Source organism: Uloborus diversus, chromosome 1, assembly GCF_026930045.1.
Source record: "Uloborus diversus isolate 005 chromosome 1, Udiv.v.3.1, whole genome shotgun sequence".
Lineage (NCBI taxonomy): Eukaryota > Metazoa > Arthropoda > Arachnida > Araneae > Uloboridae > Uloborus > Uloborus diversus.
In genome coordinates, this window is record NC_072731.1 from 118,296,154 (window position 1) to 118,314,289 (window position 18,136).

Below are 18,136 nucleotides of genomic sequence, written 5' to 3' on the forward strand. Positions count from 1 at the left end.
AAGTAAAGGCAAGAATAGTGAAGACTAGGTGCTTTTATTTTTATTTTCAAATTTTGTCTGTTCATAGTTCCAGTTTACATTCTTTTTTATTTGTTTTTCTGGAAGAGTGTTTCGCATCAATATTTCATCTTTTTTTTTCCAAACATTTTAATGACCTGAAACCAACAGGAGACACTTCACTCCTTTCTCAGAAATAACATATACCATATATTGGGAACTCAGCCCCTTTGAAATCCCTCGAAAAGCAGACAATATGTCACATACGAACCTTTTTTTTTTGCTCGTTATTTATTCATTTTTTTTTTCAGTAATGATTTATTTTCAACAGGAAGGTGGTCTCCGCAGCTAATCAAAATAACATTACAGATAAGAACAACTGTGAAAATTTCTGAGAAGTACACCAATTCAGCTAGAAAACGAAAATGTTCTTTTTCCTTTTTATTTTTATAAAAAATGCTGTTTCGTGTGCGATTCAAAATAAATTTATTTTCCTTAAAAAGATTACCAAAAGAAATCACACTAATGCATTTCTAGAAGAAAAACAAAAACAGCTCGGAACATAACTCATGTTCTGACTGCCCGTGCATCTCGCACGGTAGTCTGACTCTCGTCAGCAGAAAGTGTCTTACACTTTTTAAAAGAAAACAGAAATTAAATTAATTCAAAATAAAGAAAAACATACTTAATGGAAATTTTAAAAAGAACCAAAAGAATACTCAAATCCCTTGGCGGGCATCATGGTTTTTTTCGGACACCTCTTCCCCGCAGCCATTCCTCTTTTTTTTCTTGAGTCTCCAAACTCTTCTCTGCCATCATTACTTTCACCTGGCCTGTCACCTGTCTCAATTCAAATTCTCCATTTCAAATTAGTATTTAATTCTCCCTAACTGAAATTCCTAATTACAGCGTGACAAGCCAGTAACCAAACAAAAAACCCCATCACTTGATGCCAAGCCTGAGAACTAAATTCGAATGTCTCTGATTGGTGCAACGTCTCACGTGACCTCATTTGCCACAGAGAACAGCACTGTGAGTGAAGAACTGCTGGTGAAATGTCTCTCCTCTTCATAAATTGTGAAAGAAGGAGAAGACGCAGGGAAAATGCACACTGTGATAGAAACTCTATCAGTCATTAAGAATTTTTTTCTGTAATTCTTTGCAGAGCATTAACATATCCATGACTAGCTACGTTGCCCGGCTTTGCCTGGTCTACCTTGAAAATAAAAATTGTGTCAAGTGTTGTATATTCAACAATCAGGCATAAAAAAATGAATAAAAAACTATCATGATTTCCCTTCCAAACAATGACGACAGATATTAAAATACTCTTAAGAAATTAAATCCTGAAAGATGGATTTAAAATGCGTAACCATGGAAACACAAAATAAAATAAGTTTAAGGAATTAAAATGCGAAAGAAAATGGTTCACAATTTGAATGGAATCTAGATTTCTTAAACTTGATTTAAAAGGCTTGTAACTTTTTTTCCTTTCGAGATAAAAGCTTATTTTTTCGACCATAGGTCGAGTTAGATCTGGATTAAAAAAGGTCGCTTTTTCCAATGGCATCAAAAAGAAAGCTGTGGGATAATTCATTCACTTTTTATTGATTTCTTTAATGGAGAAATTACTGCCTCAATTTCAGCTAAGCCTAAAAAAATACGAGCTAAAAACGCAAATAACTCCCGCCGTAAAAAAATTAGAGCATTGAAACAAATTGCGTAGAACGCGGAAAACTCTGCCCTTTCTAACGGTATGTAATATTAATATGTGCAAGCAATTTTTCACCCCCATATTTGAGAATTTATGAAAATTGGACGTAAATTGGATTAAAAAAGAACTATTTATTGAACTTTATTCAAACTGGTCTGCAAACCTTTTCAGGACTTTAAAGGAACAAACTGTGAAAATTTCAGCGCAATCGGCCGGTTAGTTCTCGAGTTTTGCGAGTTCAAACACACAGACGCTTTTTGGGGACTTCATTTTATACTACGTAGAGATCACTTACATCATTTTCATTATAGACTCTTCCTTCACTAACAAATCAGAAAGATCATTTCTATTGTCTAGGAATGGCTCAAATTTTTCAATGTGAGCGTTTTTGGTTGTGCGTCACAGGCGTTGGTTTTGGCCTCCTTTGTCACTCCTAAAAGCTCTTCTTCCAGTGAGTTCTGAACTGTGCAAGTTTAATAACTTTACTTCTGGAAAGAACTCTAAAACTAGTGGCATAAAATGTCGCTAGTGGCCCAAGCTGCATTATAAGCTTGCCAAAATACAGTTGATTAAACATTGGAGTTTTTTTTAACATAATTATTATGATGATGCAATAGAATTATTATATAATTGGGTCAAATTATTTATAAAAATAGAAATTTTTTTAATTTATCTTTTAGTAGAAAGATAATGATTGTATTTTAATGTATATAAAGATGACTGCGTTTCTTTCTTTATTTCTTATCCGATGGCCAGACAACCCCATAGCAGACAGCCCTGAAACTTGGCACAAAATTTGAACGTACCCTGGAGTCCCGCTCCTTGAAACCGGAATTCTAAATTTCAAATTGTTTTTTTTTCGAAATAAATTAAGTTAAAATTTCAAACATTTTGCTTAGTTACAGTGTAAAAAATCCCCCCACCCCCTAACATTATATGTCGTTGGAAAGGATATTTTTTTGTTTTTTTTTCTAAACAAGACTATGTTTGTTCCATTTCTCTTAACTAATTAGAACAGGTAATATAAGCGATTCTAATTGAGTCAATTTTCAATGCTAAACTTTGATTAATTTCAGACTGACTTTTCTGTAATGACATCATCTTCGGCAGACATATGTGTTCAGATAATAAACCGAGAACTTTGAAATGGAATTTCTAAAGTTATCAAAACCACTGTAACTTACTAGGCAAATTTTACCTCACATTGTTTTTCCTCCTTCATGTATATTATATTTCACTTGCATAGCAAAATCAGTACAAAACAGTGTTAATGCAGATTTTCCATTTCAATGCATGTTCCATTGTTTACATTTGAATACATGTAATATGCTACCTAAATTTATAAAAATTAACTTTTTTTTTTTTGAAAACCAATTTTAATGGTTCATTTTATTATTATTGCTTCCTGTAAAGTCATTGCAAATTTGAAAATAATTTAAAATCATTTATATGATCTTGGAGTTGCAGAGCATTGAAGTAATGAGTTAAAATGCATTTTCTAAAACTCACTAATAAAGCTAAATTAAAATTTTCCTGGTCTTTTTCAGAAAGCTGTTGAAGTTTTACAGCTATGGTCAGATGAAGATGAAGTTTTATCTGTAATGTCTGGGGAAAATGTAAAAATTAAGTTGAAAGGTGTTGAAGAAGAAGTAAGCATAATTTGTGTTCTATTTTCTCTTCCCATTAAAAGATAACCTTAAGAATTTATAACTGGAAACAAAAATGACTTTTTATTAATATTTAATAGTAATCTGAGAGCGCATTTGTTAGTATGTATAGCCAAAACTGTACATTTTAAAAAACAGAAATAATGTAGATTGCCATGCAAACTATTGTTACTGATATTTCTCTCTTGGGTATTCGTTTTATTTAAAAATTGTGATTACAGTAAACAGCCTTTCAATTTCTTTTTCCTCTGTGATTAACTGAATGCAGATAAATACACAGGTTTTAGCTCAAACAATTGAAAAATCTGTTTTTAAACAATCGTATTTCATCGTTCCCGCTTCTTTCCAATATGATATTAAACTTTCCAAGGTCACAAAAACCTGACTAGTTGAAACCTGCTTTTTATATCTACACTACTTACTGCCCTAGATCTTCGCTACTTATTGATTTTTAGATTTACCCTACTTACTGATTTTTAGATCTACACTACTAAGTGCGTAAATGCATGACCAGACCAGCCTTGAAAAAATTCACCTCCCCAAATTATGCATTTTTGATGTAACCTAGCTTGATGCAGTTAATCTGTTTGCTCGATTTGCTTGCATATGTATGATCCAATTCAAATAATTACTGATCCTTTTCTGTCTTTTACATGCTTTGGTACAACACTTTTACATAGTTATTGTCTTCACTGTATGCAAGCCGTATTAATATTTTCAACAGGGTTGCCACGTCACCTGAAGTAACTTGGAAAATACACACAATTCAAAAATCAACCAAAAAACAGAAAATCGAGGGAATTTTGAAAATTTCTTTAAAAACCTGAAAAATGCAGGGAGTTTTATTTTATGTTTTTTTTGTTTTTTTCAAATTGAAGTTACAAAAAATCAAGGCTCAAATACATAAACTACAATATATATATATATATATATATATATATATATATATATATATATATATATATATATAATTAAAATGCTTTCTATCATAAAAGCCAAAATTATTGTTTGATATATTGTTTTATATTTGTCATGTATCGAAAAATATATTATAATTTAATTTGGGAGCATGAAACTAGTGATCAATATTTATTGTTCTGTTTAACTTCTTCATTTTTAATGTTTTAAGGTCAAAGAATCATCAAGTTTTTTTTTTTTTTTTTTTTTTTTTAATTCAAAAGTTAAAATAAATTCAATCACCATGCTATTATTTCAGTTGCAATGAATTCTTCATTATTTTCCGTCATTTATTTATATTTCTTTGTTTTGAAACTATCAGGATATTAATATTATTTTTCAAATATCAGTGTTCGCTCGTTTTTATTGCTGCATATTCATACAGGGAATTTTTTCTCCAGAATTGAGTGGTAAGCCTGTTCATGCACTAGCATCATTTTTACCTAATTTGCGGATTAACTGCAAATTTACATATCCGCTGTTGCTGAGCCACCCATTCCGTGGATGATTCAGAATTTACTGTACATGGCTTTTTTTTTAAATTAAAGCCATGTGCAAACTTGAAATGATACAAAAATTGTTTTCCAAAAATTTAAATGCATTTTAATTTGTTTCTTAGAAAAAAGGATAACTATCAATTTCATACTTTGAGTAAAATCAGGGTGGTAACACAGCTTGAAAAAACTGAATTTTAATTTCTTGATAAAATCAACTAGTTAAAATTTTCAAAATTTCCTCTAATATCAAATTTATTGATAGTTGTCAAACCATCTAGATTCCGAGCTTCTCTTCCTGGAATGTTCTTTAATTGAGGCAAAGCTGTGATTCATGACTTTCCTTTGCTTGTTGTGTTTTTGTTAATATTTTTATAGAATGGAGAGTAATGTTAATTGAGTTTGGGTGAAAATAAAATTTCTGTTTCGAGTTTGATAGATTGTAATGTCTGAATCTCTAGAACAGTTTCCCAACCCAACGTGAAACCCAGTTGTTAAGGGGGCAATTTGAAAATCTGCAAAAAGTTAAACAATAGGGGAAAATGTAATCACGCCATCACAGTGCTGTCATTTCATAAAACATCTGGAAATGGACGACAATATTAGAATTATACTGCTTGGCATTCCTACCTCTCCCACGCCAACTGATTTTAATTGATTTATAAATTTTAAACACCTTGGCAAGCCCTGGAAAGCAAGTCATTGTAACCTACACAATTTCGACATAGTACTGAAAAGGGGAATGTCTCCAGTTCCCTCACCCAAGCAAGTTTCTGTCAATCAACAGATTTTCCTAGTGTACTCAGTGGATATTTAGTTATATCAAGCTTAAGACTTGGAACTATCAGATTTCAAGTTCAACAGCTTATCCGCTATGCTGTTCGCAACCCAAACTAGACCACTAAGTAATCGCACAATTAACCAAAGAATAAACAAAATGAGTGAGTAATTTGAAACACAACTTGTTAAAAAGCTGTAAACAAGTCAAATAGGTTCTCAATACAAATAGATTAATTAACTTTCAGAGGCCAAACTTATAACTCATAAGATAGATCGGGTGAGTTCATTGATAAAAATATTCCATAAATCATTTTAAAAATGAAATCTTGATGTATCCACAAAAATTAAAGCTGCCACTGTACAAAAAAAGTTTTTTTTTTTTTTTTTTTTTTTTTTTTTTTTTTAAGAGCAATAAAATATGCTTAAATAGTTTTAAATAATGTTATGTTCATGTTACACTTATTATCATTTGATTATCAATTTATGTGTCTGTTCAAGGAAGTTTCATCTGGTTTTGTTTTGTGTGATTTTACTAATCCTTGTAGAACTGGAAAAGTTTTTGATGCTCAGGTAAGGAAATTTTTTCTTTAAAAAACTTTTAGGCATTAGTTAATAATATATTAAAAAAGAATTTTTTTTAATGTCTTTTTCTTTATCTTTTTTTATTTTCCCCATCATTTTTTAAAATTATTATAATCATACTAATAATATTTTGGTTATACAAGTAAATTTTTATCAAATTTATCTTTAAAAATAGATTATGTCACAGGGGTTTGGCCAGAGGATATTTGGGTCCGTTAACGGACCCTTCACAAAAATCCGATCAACCAAAACGGATTTTTCACAAAATTCCGATCAAACAAAACGGACCTTTCACAAAATCCCGATCAAACAAAACGGACCCTTCACAAAATTCTGATAAACAAGATCAGATCTGTCAAATTGTTCATTGAAAGAGCAAATCTGAAAGCAAAATAACGCATATTTCTGTGTATAAACCGATAATTTTTGGAACCTTTTTTTTAAGTCAAATTAAAGGGGTCAGCTTATACAAAATCGGCTAATTTTGAAAAAAAAAAAGAAAAAAAATCGGCACTCTTGGAATGCTCCTGCAAGCGATAAATAATGGCTACTGCCAAATAAATATAATGGTTGTTTGTTTTATCACAGCTAATTAGCAGCGGTATTTTTGTAAACTTTTCTGAAAAGGCATTGGTAAGCACTTTTCTCCGGCTCATGATTTAATAAACAATAATAATATAGATCTGTGAAATGAACTAAGAACTGCAAAGGGATAGTAAGGGTGAGGAAAAAATATGATCGCTTCAGATAGTGTTACCAACTTCAAAATTATCACCACTTAGCGTCTGGCGTTGAACCTTTATAATGACTTGATTAGAAAATATTCTCATCATTTTGCCAGCTTGTCAATATTTGCGTTTTTACGGTGGGTGCGGTGCGATGTTTAATTGTTATTTTGGGAGAAAATTATATGGGTTTTGATTTTTCAATGCTAACAAGGATGATTAACTTTAAATAAACTCTTTTAATTACCGTTTTTTTTTTCTTTAGATGTCTAAATTTTGAAAAATGCAATCTTTTAACATCCGATATGAGAATCACATTTTGTTCTTTTTTGAAGCTAACTTCGCTTTATTAGGATTCAAATAAATGAAAAGTCTTTATTTCTGTTAGAACTCTCATTTCAAGTTTTTAAAGCAAAATTCCATTTTGTGTTATGAGTCAAAACTTAAAATGCTAAATAGATGGTTTATTTTATTTTATTTTATTTTCTGGGTCAACTGTGTCCACAGATATTAATGATATGTTTATTATAGGACTCTAAAATGCAATTTTAAAATAATTTTATCAAAAATATTTCTTTTACAAGCTGTTTTTATACTTTTGATGCCTTCACTTTGAGAATTACGATCTCTTTGCATCTGCTATGGGAATCTGATTTGTCGAATTTTTAATGATTATTACGCTTTGTTAAGAGGTAAACAATTGAAATATATTTTTATTTTTGTTAAAAATCACGGAATTTAGAAGTTTTAAACCAAATTCTGTGCTTTTTAATAGTGTCTTGGGTCAAAAAGTTGAATGCTGAACCCTATTTAATTCTGAATTTTATTTTATTAATTTATATTTTTGTTACAATTATTTTAAATACTGTACAGAAATATATCTAGTATAATTTAACATAATGTAGAATGGTAGATAAATATTGATACTTGAAAGAGCGATGCCCCCTCCCCCCGCCAAATATCAGAAAAAAATCCAGAATGATTTTTTCGACGTAGAAGAGGAAAACACTCAACTTTAAGTTTAATTGATGCAGTTTGTGCCATCTCTAAATTCTAAAATTTCGTTTTAACAAAAAAAAAAAAAAAAAAAAATTTTGCGAAATTTTTTTATTTTTTACAAAATTAATTCATTTTTCACAAAATTATTTGATTTTTCACAAAAAACGAACCCTGTGAAAAATCCTGGACAGACCCCTGTGTCAACGTAATATGATCAGACCTGCCAACTCTCCCGTTTTTCACGGGAGACTCCCGTTTTTTACTCCATTCTCCCGGTTGTACGTTTGAGTATCCATTTCTCCCGTTTTTTTATTCTTTTTCGGGTTTTTTCTTTTTTTTAAAATTAAACTTTATTTTCTTTCTTAAAATAGTTACTCAGAGCCCTAATAGATGGCGTGGCTAGCAGTGCAAACTCGCACTGCTCAGTGAGCTTTACGTTCGACGAGCACGACCGGTTAGTTAATCAAGTGACAGCTAATGATCACGTGCTCCAATCTACTGCTGAGTCATTCCATTTCAAATCAGGCAGGCAGGTATGAAAAGTGTCATATGACCATCACCGATTTTTTTTGAAAAAAATACAGTAATTACAACTAAGGTACATATGAACTATCCCAAAAAGATTTTGCAAGAAAAAAATTTTTTCTTCAGTTACAGCCTATTAAAATTCTGCACAAAATCCGCCATTTTAGAAAAAAAACGGCAAAACACTCCATTTGAAATGGACACTATTTCAAAAGTATTTAACCTATTCGAATAATTCTTTTTTCAAAAAATAAATAAGGACCCATATATCCTCTAGACATCGTTTTTGAAAGTTTAGTTAGGTTTTTTGATAAAGAAAAAAATTCATTTTTGCCGCTAAAAAACTGCATTTTTACCAATCTTATGATGTTTTTTCTCCATGAAAAAAAAGTTTTTTTTACTAAACGGAGATGGCAGTCTAAAGCCCTTATATGATAGTTTCATAACATATTTTATTAGAATCCTTGGATGCATACAGCCTCGTAAATAAAATTTGAAATTTTGAAAATTTTCAAAAATTAGCGATTTTTGAAGGTATTTTACTCAAAAAACCCATTTTTTAAAAATCTAAAAATTGGCTCATTTGAACCCCATATAATGCTTAACTAGTGGATAGACACCGCATCCGGTATTTTTTCCCATAAAATGATTTTTTGAAAGTGACCTTATCGCCCATGGCATGCATGTAAAATAAAAATGTCTAATAATTTCAGTCACTGAAAATCTGATTATATTAATGCCTAATAGCTACAAAAATGGTGCACTTTATCAGGAACAACTAAAATCTTACTGACTTTTAATAATATATCAGTAACAAACTGCTTTTGATGATCCAGTCAATTCGTCTTTTTGTAAGACTCTGTGTGTAGTTCATAGATAGAAGAGCCTTTGGTGATTATATTAATGACTAGCTATGATAATGATGTACTTTATCAGTAACAGTTAAAATCTTTCCTTTTTTTTAAATAAATATTAGTTTATTTCGTCTCCAAAGCTATGCATTCACCGTTACTTTCATATGCAGCAACAAATCATATTTTTTGTCTTTCAATAGTCATTCTCTTCAACTCAATTACACGACAGGGGAAATCATCAAAGGGAAGAACAATACAATGCATTTAAAACAATTAATTTTAATTTCGTGCTTTGGTTGTCATTGGCGAATGTTGTCACATAATTTTTGGATCCTACCTCGTATGATTACTTTTATACGTAAGAATATTTATATTAAATTCAAACCGTAAAACTCACTTGTAGTTTAAGAATTTAAAAAGCCCACCTGTTTTATGAGAGAAGTAATCAATTGAACATGGTTGTAAGTTGAGATAACCAAACAGATCACGAAAGGTGACTATTATAGCCAGGGATCCAATTTCTAACAAAAGAAGTGCAGGATCCCTATAGTCTTCAGAACTTGTTTTAATGCTTAAGTGGCCTGAATTCGGTCAAAAATTCGAGAAAACAAATAAGGAAGTATGGGAGCTCAGCTCCCATAACAATTAGGCGCTGATCAACAGAAAAATATATTTATATAACGAAATACAAAAAGGCGAATTGACTGGGTCATCAGATATTTTGAAAAAAACTGCTGGGTTTTATTCAGAATGGCATAGGAATGATGTGAAAAAAAATTGGACTTCATATTCGAATTCAGTTTTGCGTTATTTTGGTTTTGCTACAAAATTTCAAGGTGTACGAACGCTTTTGGGAGCCACTGAATTAGTCATTAATATAATCACCAAAGGCTCTTCTATCTAAAGGCTACTCACAGAGTCTTACAAAAAGACGAATTGACTGGGTCATCAAAAGCGGTTTGATATTGCTATATTATTAAAAGTCAGTAAAATTTTATTTGTTGCTGCTAAAGTGCCCCATCATTCTAGCTATTAGGCATTAATCCCTTAATATGATCAGATTTTCAGTGACTGAAATTATTAGAAATTTTTATTTTACATGCATGCCATGGGCGATAAGGTCACTTTCAAAAAATCATAAAACATTTTATGGAAAAACATACTGGATGCGGTGTCTATCCACTTGTTAAGCATTATATGGGGTTCAAATGAGCCAATTTTCAGATTTTTAAAAAATGGGTTTTTTGAGTAAAATCACTTCAAAAATCGTAATTTTGGAAAATTTTCAAAATTTCAAATTTTATTTCCGAGGTTGTATCCATCCAAGGATTCTAATAAAAAATATTATGAAACTATCATATAAGGGCTTTAGACTGCCATCTCCGTTTAGTAAAAAAAACTTTTTTTTCATGGCGGAAAAAAATCATGAAATCGGTAAAAATGCAGTTTTTTCGCGGCAAAAATGAATTTTTTTCTTTATCAAAAAATCTAACTAAACTTTCAAAAATGATGTCTAGAGGATATATGGGTCCTTATTTATTTTTAGAAAAAAAGAATTATTTGAATAGGTTAAATACTTTTGAAATAGTGTCCATTTCAAATGGAGTGTTTTGCCGTTTTTTTCCAAAATGGGGGATTTTGTGCAGAATTTTAATAGGCTGTAACTGAAGAAAAAAAAAATTTTCTTGCAAAATCCTTTTGGGATATTTCATATGTCCCTTAGTTGTAACTACTGTAATTTTTTCAAAAAAATCGGTGAATGTCATGTGACAGACCCTGCCTGATCTGAAATGGAATGGCTCTGCTTAGAATGGTAACGGATGCAGTAACCGGTTGATCATAGGACGCTGCGGTTAGTACCGGTTACTTACCGGTCGACCGGTGAGGTTCGTCGAACGCAAGGTGAGTGGCAAACATCCGATGGCTGCGTTCGGAGTGTCGACCCCAATGCTTCCAGAGATGGTGTTTTGGTGGCACTTCCACTTCTATCTCACGCATACGCCGTTGCCATTTTTGCGGTATCGTTCAGTTTTCAGACGCATGCTAACTGCGCCGCGTGTTTTCATCTTGCGTCTTGAGCTACAGCGTGCGTTGTAGTTTAACATTCATCTTTAGCGATGTCTGAAAAAAAGAAATATCTACAAACTTATTAGAGCAATTATACGAGTGAATTCTCTTTCATGAAAAAATCCAATAAATACTTGTTATAACAGTGTTTTTTACTTATTATAGCATAGTTTGAAATCTCCCTTTTTCTCCCTTAAAGCTTTGACTGGATATCCCGTTTTTTCTTTTCTTAAGGTTGGCAAGTCTGCATGATGGTTTTGGGATGGAAATTTTGTTTTAATCAAATTAATATCTCAAAACTTATTGGGTTGTCCACCAGATGATGTCAATAATGATTACTGTTGATCACCCTTGCCCTATTGAAATACAATTCTAAAATTATTTTAATTAATAGATTTCTGTTACAGTGTGATCAGTTAATGTTTATCCAAAATTTGAAGGGGGGTAAAAGAGATAACAAGCAAGAATCATACACAGAACATATGGTCACAAATGAGATGCAGATGATGCATGTTTACAAAGCCAGAGACTGGAGGGTGTAAAACAGGTTGCCGATTTATTGCATAAAGACTATTTTACACACCATTTTAAATTTCAATAAGGTTTGAAGCTGTTGGTTAAAGTTGCAGCCTATAGCTCGATTATATTCATCACAGTGATCAATGAAAGTTTCTTGGAATTGCATGTCATTGTGATGATCAAGTGTGTTGTTGTTGAGACACATGGCAATACAGCTGCAGGACACATGTTGCAATAATTGCTTTTGAACCTTTCTTAAAAATTGTTATATTATGCAAAATAGTTTCTATATGCTATAAATCAGTGACTTAGGACACCCCCTTCTCATCTATGCCCCCCCCCCCGATCCCTTCTTATCTAGTTCATTAACACTACCTTAGTAGGTAGGCTGTTCTGATCAGAATTGATATATATTGTACATATGCACTAATGTCCGAAGATTAGTTTTATTGATGTAACAAAAATGTTTACAATATGTGAAAGACTTTATGGCGTACAGCGTTGGAAACCCTTTTTCCCTTAACATCATTGAAGATTGTTAAAAATTGCATTTTTGGAATTTAAATTTCAATTTATTGTCCATGGAGAGCTGCTGAACTCCATCCCTTCAATAAAGCATTCCAAAAACTTATAAACAACATTGATAATTGGCCTACAATTTCGTTTTTAAGGCGTACATTTCAACAAATTTCCAGGATGAGCCACCAACTCCCTTTTTTTGTATTATTTTTAGTAATCCCCTAATATTGCATTCCATAGATTTAAAAAAAAAACCTCATTGAAAATGGTTTCCACTTAAGATACAGTATAACTTTGACTGCATTGAACGTCTATGCTCCTCGACTTAATGATAACTTTTTTCAGTCCCTCAACAACCATTAAGTCGGGATAATACTGTAATTTAATTTCGATTTGTTACACCATTCAGTGTGTAACATGAAATATTTCTAAATATTGTGCAGACGATGTATTTTTATTGATTTGAAACTGAAAATTTTAACCTAAGTCTTTTATGTGCAGGTGGTTGTGTTAGAACACAAATCAATCATTTGTCCAGGTTACAGTGCTGTTTTACATATTCATGCTGCTATTGAAGAAGTATCTGTAAAGGTATTATATTTAAAATTTGTTTATTTTTTCTTTTAATAACACTATTGCACTATGCACAAAAGTAGTATCTGCAGCTGAGTTAAAAATTAGAAATTGCTTCAGTTTTATGTTGCCATATGCATGATTCAGATACCACTTTCTTTGACAAAACGTTTTTAGTACAGTCAAGCTCGCTTATTAGAATATTGGTTAAAAGAAGATCCCACTTGATGTAATACATTTTCAATGTACCAAACCAATGTAATGTGTTATTTTGATCCCAGTTAATGGAATATACCGCTTATTAGAATATTTTTGATGGCAAAATGACTCTTCTATTAAGCGGGTTCCACTGTATCTCCCATTTGCAATCAACCACAAAACATTGTATTTTAATAAAATATATTCAAGAACCACCTAATAGCATTTACTTAATTTTGCTAAAAGGCGTAGATACAACTTCTGTGCTTAGCATTGCAAAATAGGAATGAATATATTACAATTAAGATGTACAATTCAGTTACTTCATAGAACTAGGTATTTCATGATTTGTCTGGAGAAGTCACTTAAAGTAAATTATTAGTTGAAAAACCTTTGTGCATTAACTCCTTATTTTGTGAAATAACTAATGATTGACTACTAATAGGAAAAAATAAGCAATAACAAAGTTATTTTATAAATTAATCATAAATAGCTTAAACCTCTTCAAAATACATTTTATCTCTAATGCAGATGATTAATAGATGTACAAGCTTTTGAATTATTTTTGTTAAAAATTTATGACATCTTAAAATCCAGGAAAAATTTCCCCATAGCACTTTTTCACTAGTTAACAAGCATCTTGCACAAAATTTAATGAACTGAAATTCACGAAAATACTAGAGTATTGACAACAAAAAGTGCTTTAAGCTCCCAAATTTTCAGGCTTCTGATAAGATAACATTTTCTACCACCTTAGCATAAACACGGCGATTAGTCTTAAAGCTGATCTGCCATTTTGGAGCACATTTTTGGAGATCCTAGATCCTCAGGATTTAGATCTCGGGTGCTGAAAATCTGCATAGGTTAGTTTCAAACACATATCTACACCTAAAATTTCCTCCAATTCCGAGATGATCAAGTGAGGTGGAGACTATTTCAGAAATCAGGTGTGTTGATATGGCATGATTTACAACTGACTGGATTGTTTTAATTAATGCATGCAATTTATGTTTTTGGAAATTATTTTTAACTTAATATTTCAGGCACTAATTTGCTTAGTGGATAAGAAAACTGGTGACAAGGGTAAGACACGTCCAAGGTTTGTCAAACAAGATCAAATAGCAATTATGAGGCTAGAATGTGCTGGTGTTATTTGCCTTGAACCTTTCAAAGACTTTCCACAGATGGGTAGATTTACATTGCGAGATGAAGGTATATTTTATGTCTATATTTTATGTTTGATTATTTTGAGATACTGTTTTTTGTAGTAGTTTCAACGCACTAGATTCTCATTTTTAATTTTTTTTTACACAAGTTTTATTTTCTTAAAATTAAAAAAGACAAAAAATAACTCTCTTTGCTGTTAGCTTTAACTTCCTTTCCAGCTTTGTACAGATTAAAAAATTTTCATCTCTAAACAAACCTTTTTAAATTTAGGGAATAATTTAAAAACAAAGGTTGAGGAAAAGTTGGCACTAATATTGTGGCAACTTTTCTTCAAATTATATATATATAAATAATATATATGTATTCTTTCTTTTTTCATAGCGAAACTATTCATGTAGTATGTCCTATATTCATCCTATATTTTTTGTGGAAAATGTCCTATATGTGACAAGTCTTTCTACCGCTGCTTAACGCTCGAGCGAGGAATGGCAACACAATATTATCCAGCAATTTCTTCACGCTAACTATGTCGCTTGAAAAATCAAATAAAAATGAATTTTCGCTAATTTAGAATTGCTTCTTGATCTTTTTCTAGTCATCTTAGCGGGTCTCCGTTTTTGAGCTGTAAAATGGGGGGGGGGGAGTAAACGTTTTTAGAAGTATTTTTCACGAGCTTTTCAACCATACCAAGCTCGAAGCACTAAAATGCATTTTTCGTGTAGAAAAAGCGGTTTAAAAAAAAGAAATAAAACTGAATGTTTCACACTTCCAACAATGAATTTCAACAATGGAAAAGAGATAAAATTAAAATGTTTGAGTTTCGCCAGCTAAAAAATGTTTAACTTTTTTCTAGTGGATTTAGGTTATTGGACCTTGGGCGCCCTGACAATTTCTTCGTTAGGAGTATTTTTTAAAGACCTTTCCAACCATATCAAATTCGAAAAAATTGAACCTTCCGTTCGCATAGAGTAGCCATTTAGGACGAAAATGAGTTTTTAATTAATGTCTCCATTAATTAGCATTCGATTTCAAAAAAATTTATTGATGACACTAAAACTCGGCAATAGCTACTGAACAGAAAAAGAAAGAAGGAAATCGGTTACAAATATAGGAGGAATCAGTACCGAAAGAAAACGGTTTGCCTATTAATGTATAAAGATACATACTTGGGAGAGGAACTACTACATTTTTTGCGCCAGTGTTAAGGAAAGCAACTCAAATCTTGAATCTAAATATTCATAATTCCGCAATTAAATGAAGGTTAGTATCTGTTCTCTTGAACTTAGAGTTACACACTAACAGAGGAGTGCTGCATAGTGAAATTTTCTTACACTTTGTGAGTTTTCATTATAGATGCCACAATATTTCAAGATATTTATGCATAAATAATTGCCTTAAGTATATTATCTTGTTTATGAATTAAAAACAAAATCTTTAACTAATTTAGTCTTTCCTTTTGTTCATATAGGTAGGACAATCGCTATTGGTAAAGTTCTTAGGGTTATGGAATGAAGTGCAACGTATGAGCTACTATCTGGCTGCAAAATGAGAACTTAGTTTTGCATCTCTATTCTTTTATGCTTCCATGTTTTGTACTCACATAAAGTGAACAGATTCATATCCAGAAAGATATATGCAATAAAGTTGAAATTTATTAAATTTTGTTGGAGTGCCGTTTTGAGTATTGAGCTGTATCAGCTGCATTTATGGATGGTCCTAACTCGAATGTTTATCGGGGTCGACAATAATGTACTATGCAATTATATTGTAAATTATGTAAAGTTGCATGTTACTTAAATTGGCATTCCATATTTTGAGAATGTATTTATGGTTAAGGTGCTATATGTTTAACTCTTTCATTCACTAAAAAAATGCTTATTAATAAAAAAAAAAATCTTGTTGCAAGTATAGACTTCATTTTAAGTTTGAAGTTTCTCATTTCCAAAACATGTTACCATTTTCATAAAATCTTCTTCCACGCAAATTTTTCTTTTCTGATTTCTCTTTTTTTTCCTTGTGTAAAATATTTTATATGCTATAATTTATTAGTGTGTCAGTTACTTTGATGAATTGAGATTTCTTTAGTTTAAAAATTTATTTTAGTGGACCAAATATATTAGAAAAAATTAGTAACTATTTTAAATTATTGTAGATTTATTATTCATATTTATTTCAACAGAAAGGCGTTGTTAAATTTGTATGTTTATTATAAATATCTTCGACTTAATTATATATGTCTGAACAACTTAATGTATTAGCGTTTTGCTTAGACAAAAGTTTCACTTCGTTTCTAAAATAGTAAAAGTGATATTGATTGTACTTTTAAGTTCTTTTAATTTACTTTTTTAAATCATTGATTTCAAAATAAATAAAAAGAGGTTGGTAATTTTAACTGCAGTTTTTTGAGGAACAATCAGTGCCTGTTTGTCTTTATTTGCACATTGATTGCAGCTCTGTGACCATTATGTCGATAATATTATGCTTGCAATTTGCAGTGCAAATCTCCTCAGGAAAATGCAGAATCTGTTGATATTCCTTGAGGATTGTAAATTATGACTTGTCAAGAGACATTTGTTACTGAGATCTGGGAATAAAATTTTGTGAATTTTTCTTGCTGTCTCTTCTTTTCCTTCCCTGCACCCCATTTCCTCTCATTTTGTCATAAGTGAGTGACAACAGGAAGTGTAGAGAATGAATTTCAAGTAATAAACAATAATATACCCTTCAGGTCATTAAAAAATAAACCTTTAAAAAATGACTTGAATAGTGCTTCTAATTTTTACCTTTTTTTCCCCCCTAAGTAAAAGACAACTAATTGTTTTTTTTTATTTTTTTATTAGCTTTCCTGAATTTTTATAGTAAATTGTAACAAATTTTCATATTTTGTTGTTAAATTATGAAATTATTTAGAAAAGTCATTTGGAATCATTTCAGCCTTTGAAAGAGAAATTACCTAATTTTCAACTTATTATAGATTTTCAAGTTCCAAATGTTTTTCTTTTCTTTTCTTTTTGTTTTTGTTATCTGAATAGGGGAACACACAACACTTGGCACCAAGCAGGTAAATGTTAAAAACTCAAAAGAGCTGAATATATATATATATATATATATATATATATATATATATATATATATATATATATATATATATATACTCGCCTACTACTATAACAGTATATGTCATATGGATGCAACAGATTAGATGCTAAGATACACCAAAATGTAAAAGTTGCATGTGATTCATCCATGTTTTTTTGCAATAGCCTTGACAGTACTGCACTGATGCTTGGACTTTTTCAAAGAATCCTTGAATAATTTCCATTTCACTTTGAGAACTTACTGCCAGAAATTAATTTGTGATAATCATGTAGTTGTCACTGTCAAGTGTGCATACTGTTGCACTTGAACTACCACTTCAAAACATATCATTTGTTCATGGTTTTCTGTCTTTTTTTTCCAAACTAAATTTTTATTTCATGTTTGTTTTTCTATTGTTGATATTTTGAGAAATCTCACGTGGAAATTATTAATGTGCTAAATTTCACTAATTAACCTTTTCATATTTTGCTGCTTTTCTTTTCCAGTATTCTCCTCTGGAAAAACATTGCATATTGTAAAATATATTGCATTATATAGCTGTTATTTGCAACTTTAAAAAGTGATGTTATCATGCATCATCTCGAAAAATGTTTTTAAAAAACTTAATTTAAAAAGCACATTTAATTTGCAAACTAACTTTTTAGCAGAAGAATAAAAAGCTATATGTAACTAGTAAGTTATAATTCACTATTAGTGATTG

The 18,136-nt window shown here is 30.9% G+C and overlaps 1 protein-coding gene across 1 annotated transcript in view; it reads left to right on the forward strand.

The window, feature by feature from the left end:
• LOC129231698 (eukaryotic peptide chain release factor GTP-binding subunit ERF3A-like) overlaps window positions 1–16,931 on the forward strand; it is a 79,997-nt gene extending 63,066 nt beyond the window's left edge. Inside the window, exons 11-15 of the mRNA XM_054866065.1 lie at window positions 3,259–3,360; window positions 6,108–6,179; window positions 12,901–12,990; window positions 14,214–14,382; window positions 15,806–16,931. Coding sequence (XP_054722040.1) covers window positions 3,259–3,360; window positions 6,108–6,179; window positions 12,901–12,990; window positions 14,214–14,382; window positions 15,806–15,849 — 477 coding nt within the window. The 3' untranslated portion in view covers window positions 15,850–16,931. The remainder of the gene's footprint in view (window positions 1–3,258; window positions 3,361–6,107; window positions 6,180–12,900; window positions 12,991–14,213; window positions 14,383–15,805) is intronic.
• Window positions 16,932–18,136: the final 1,205 nt, after the last annotated feature.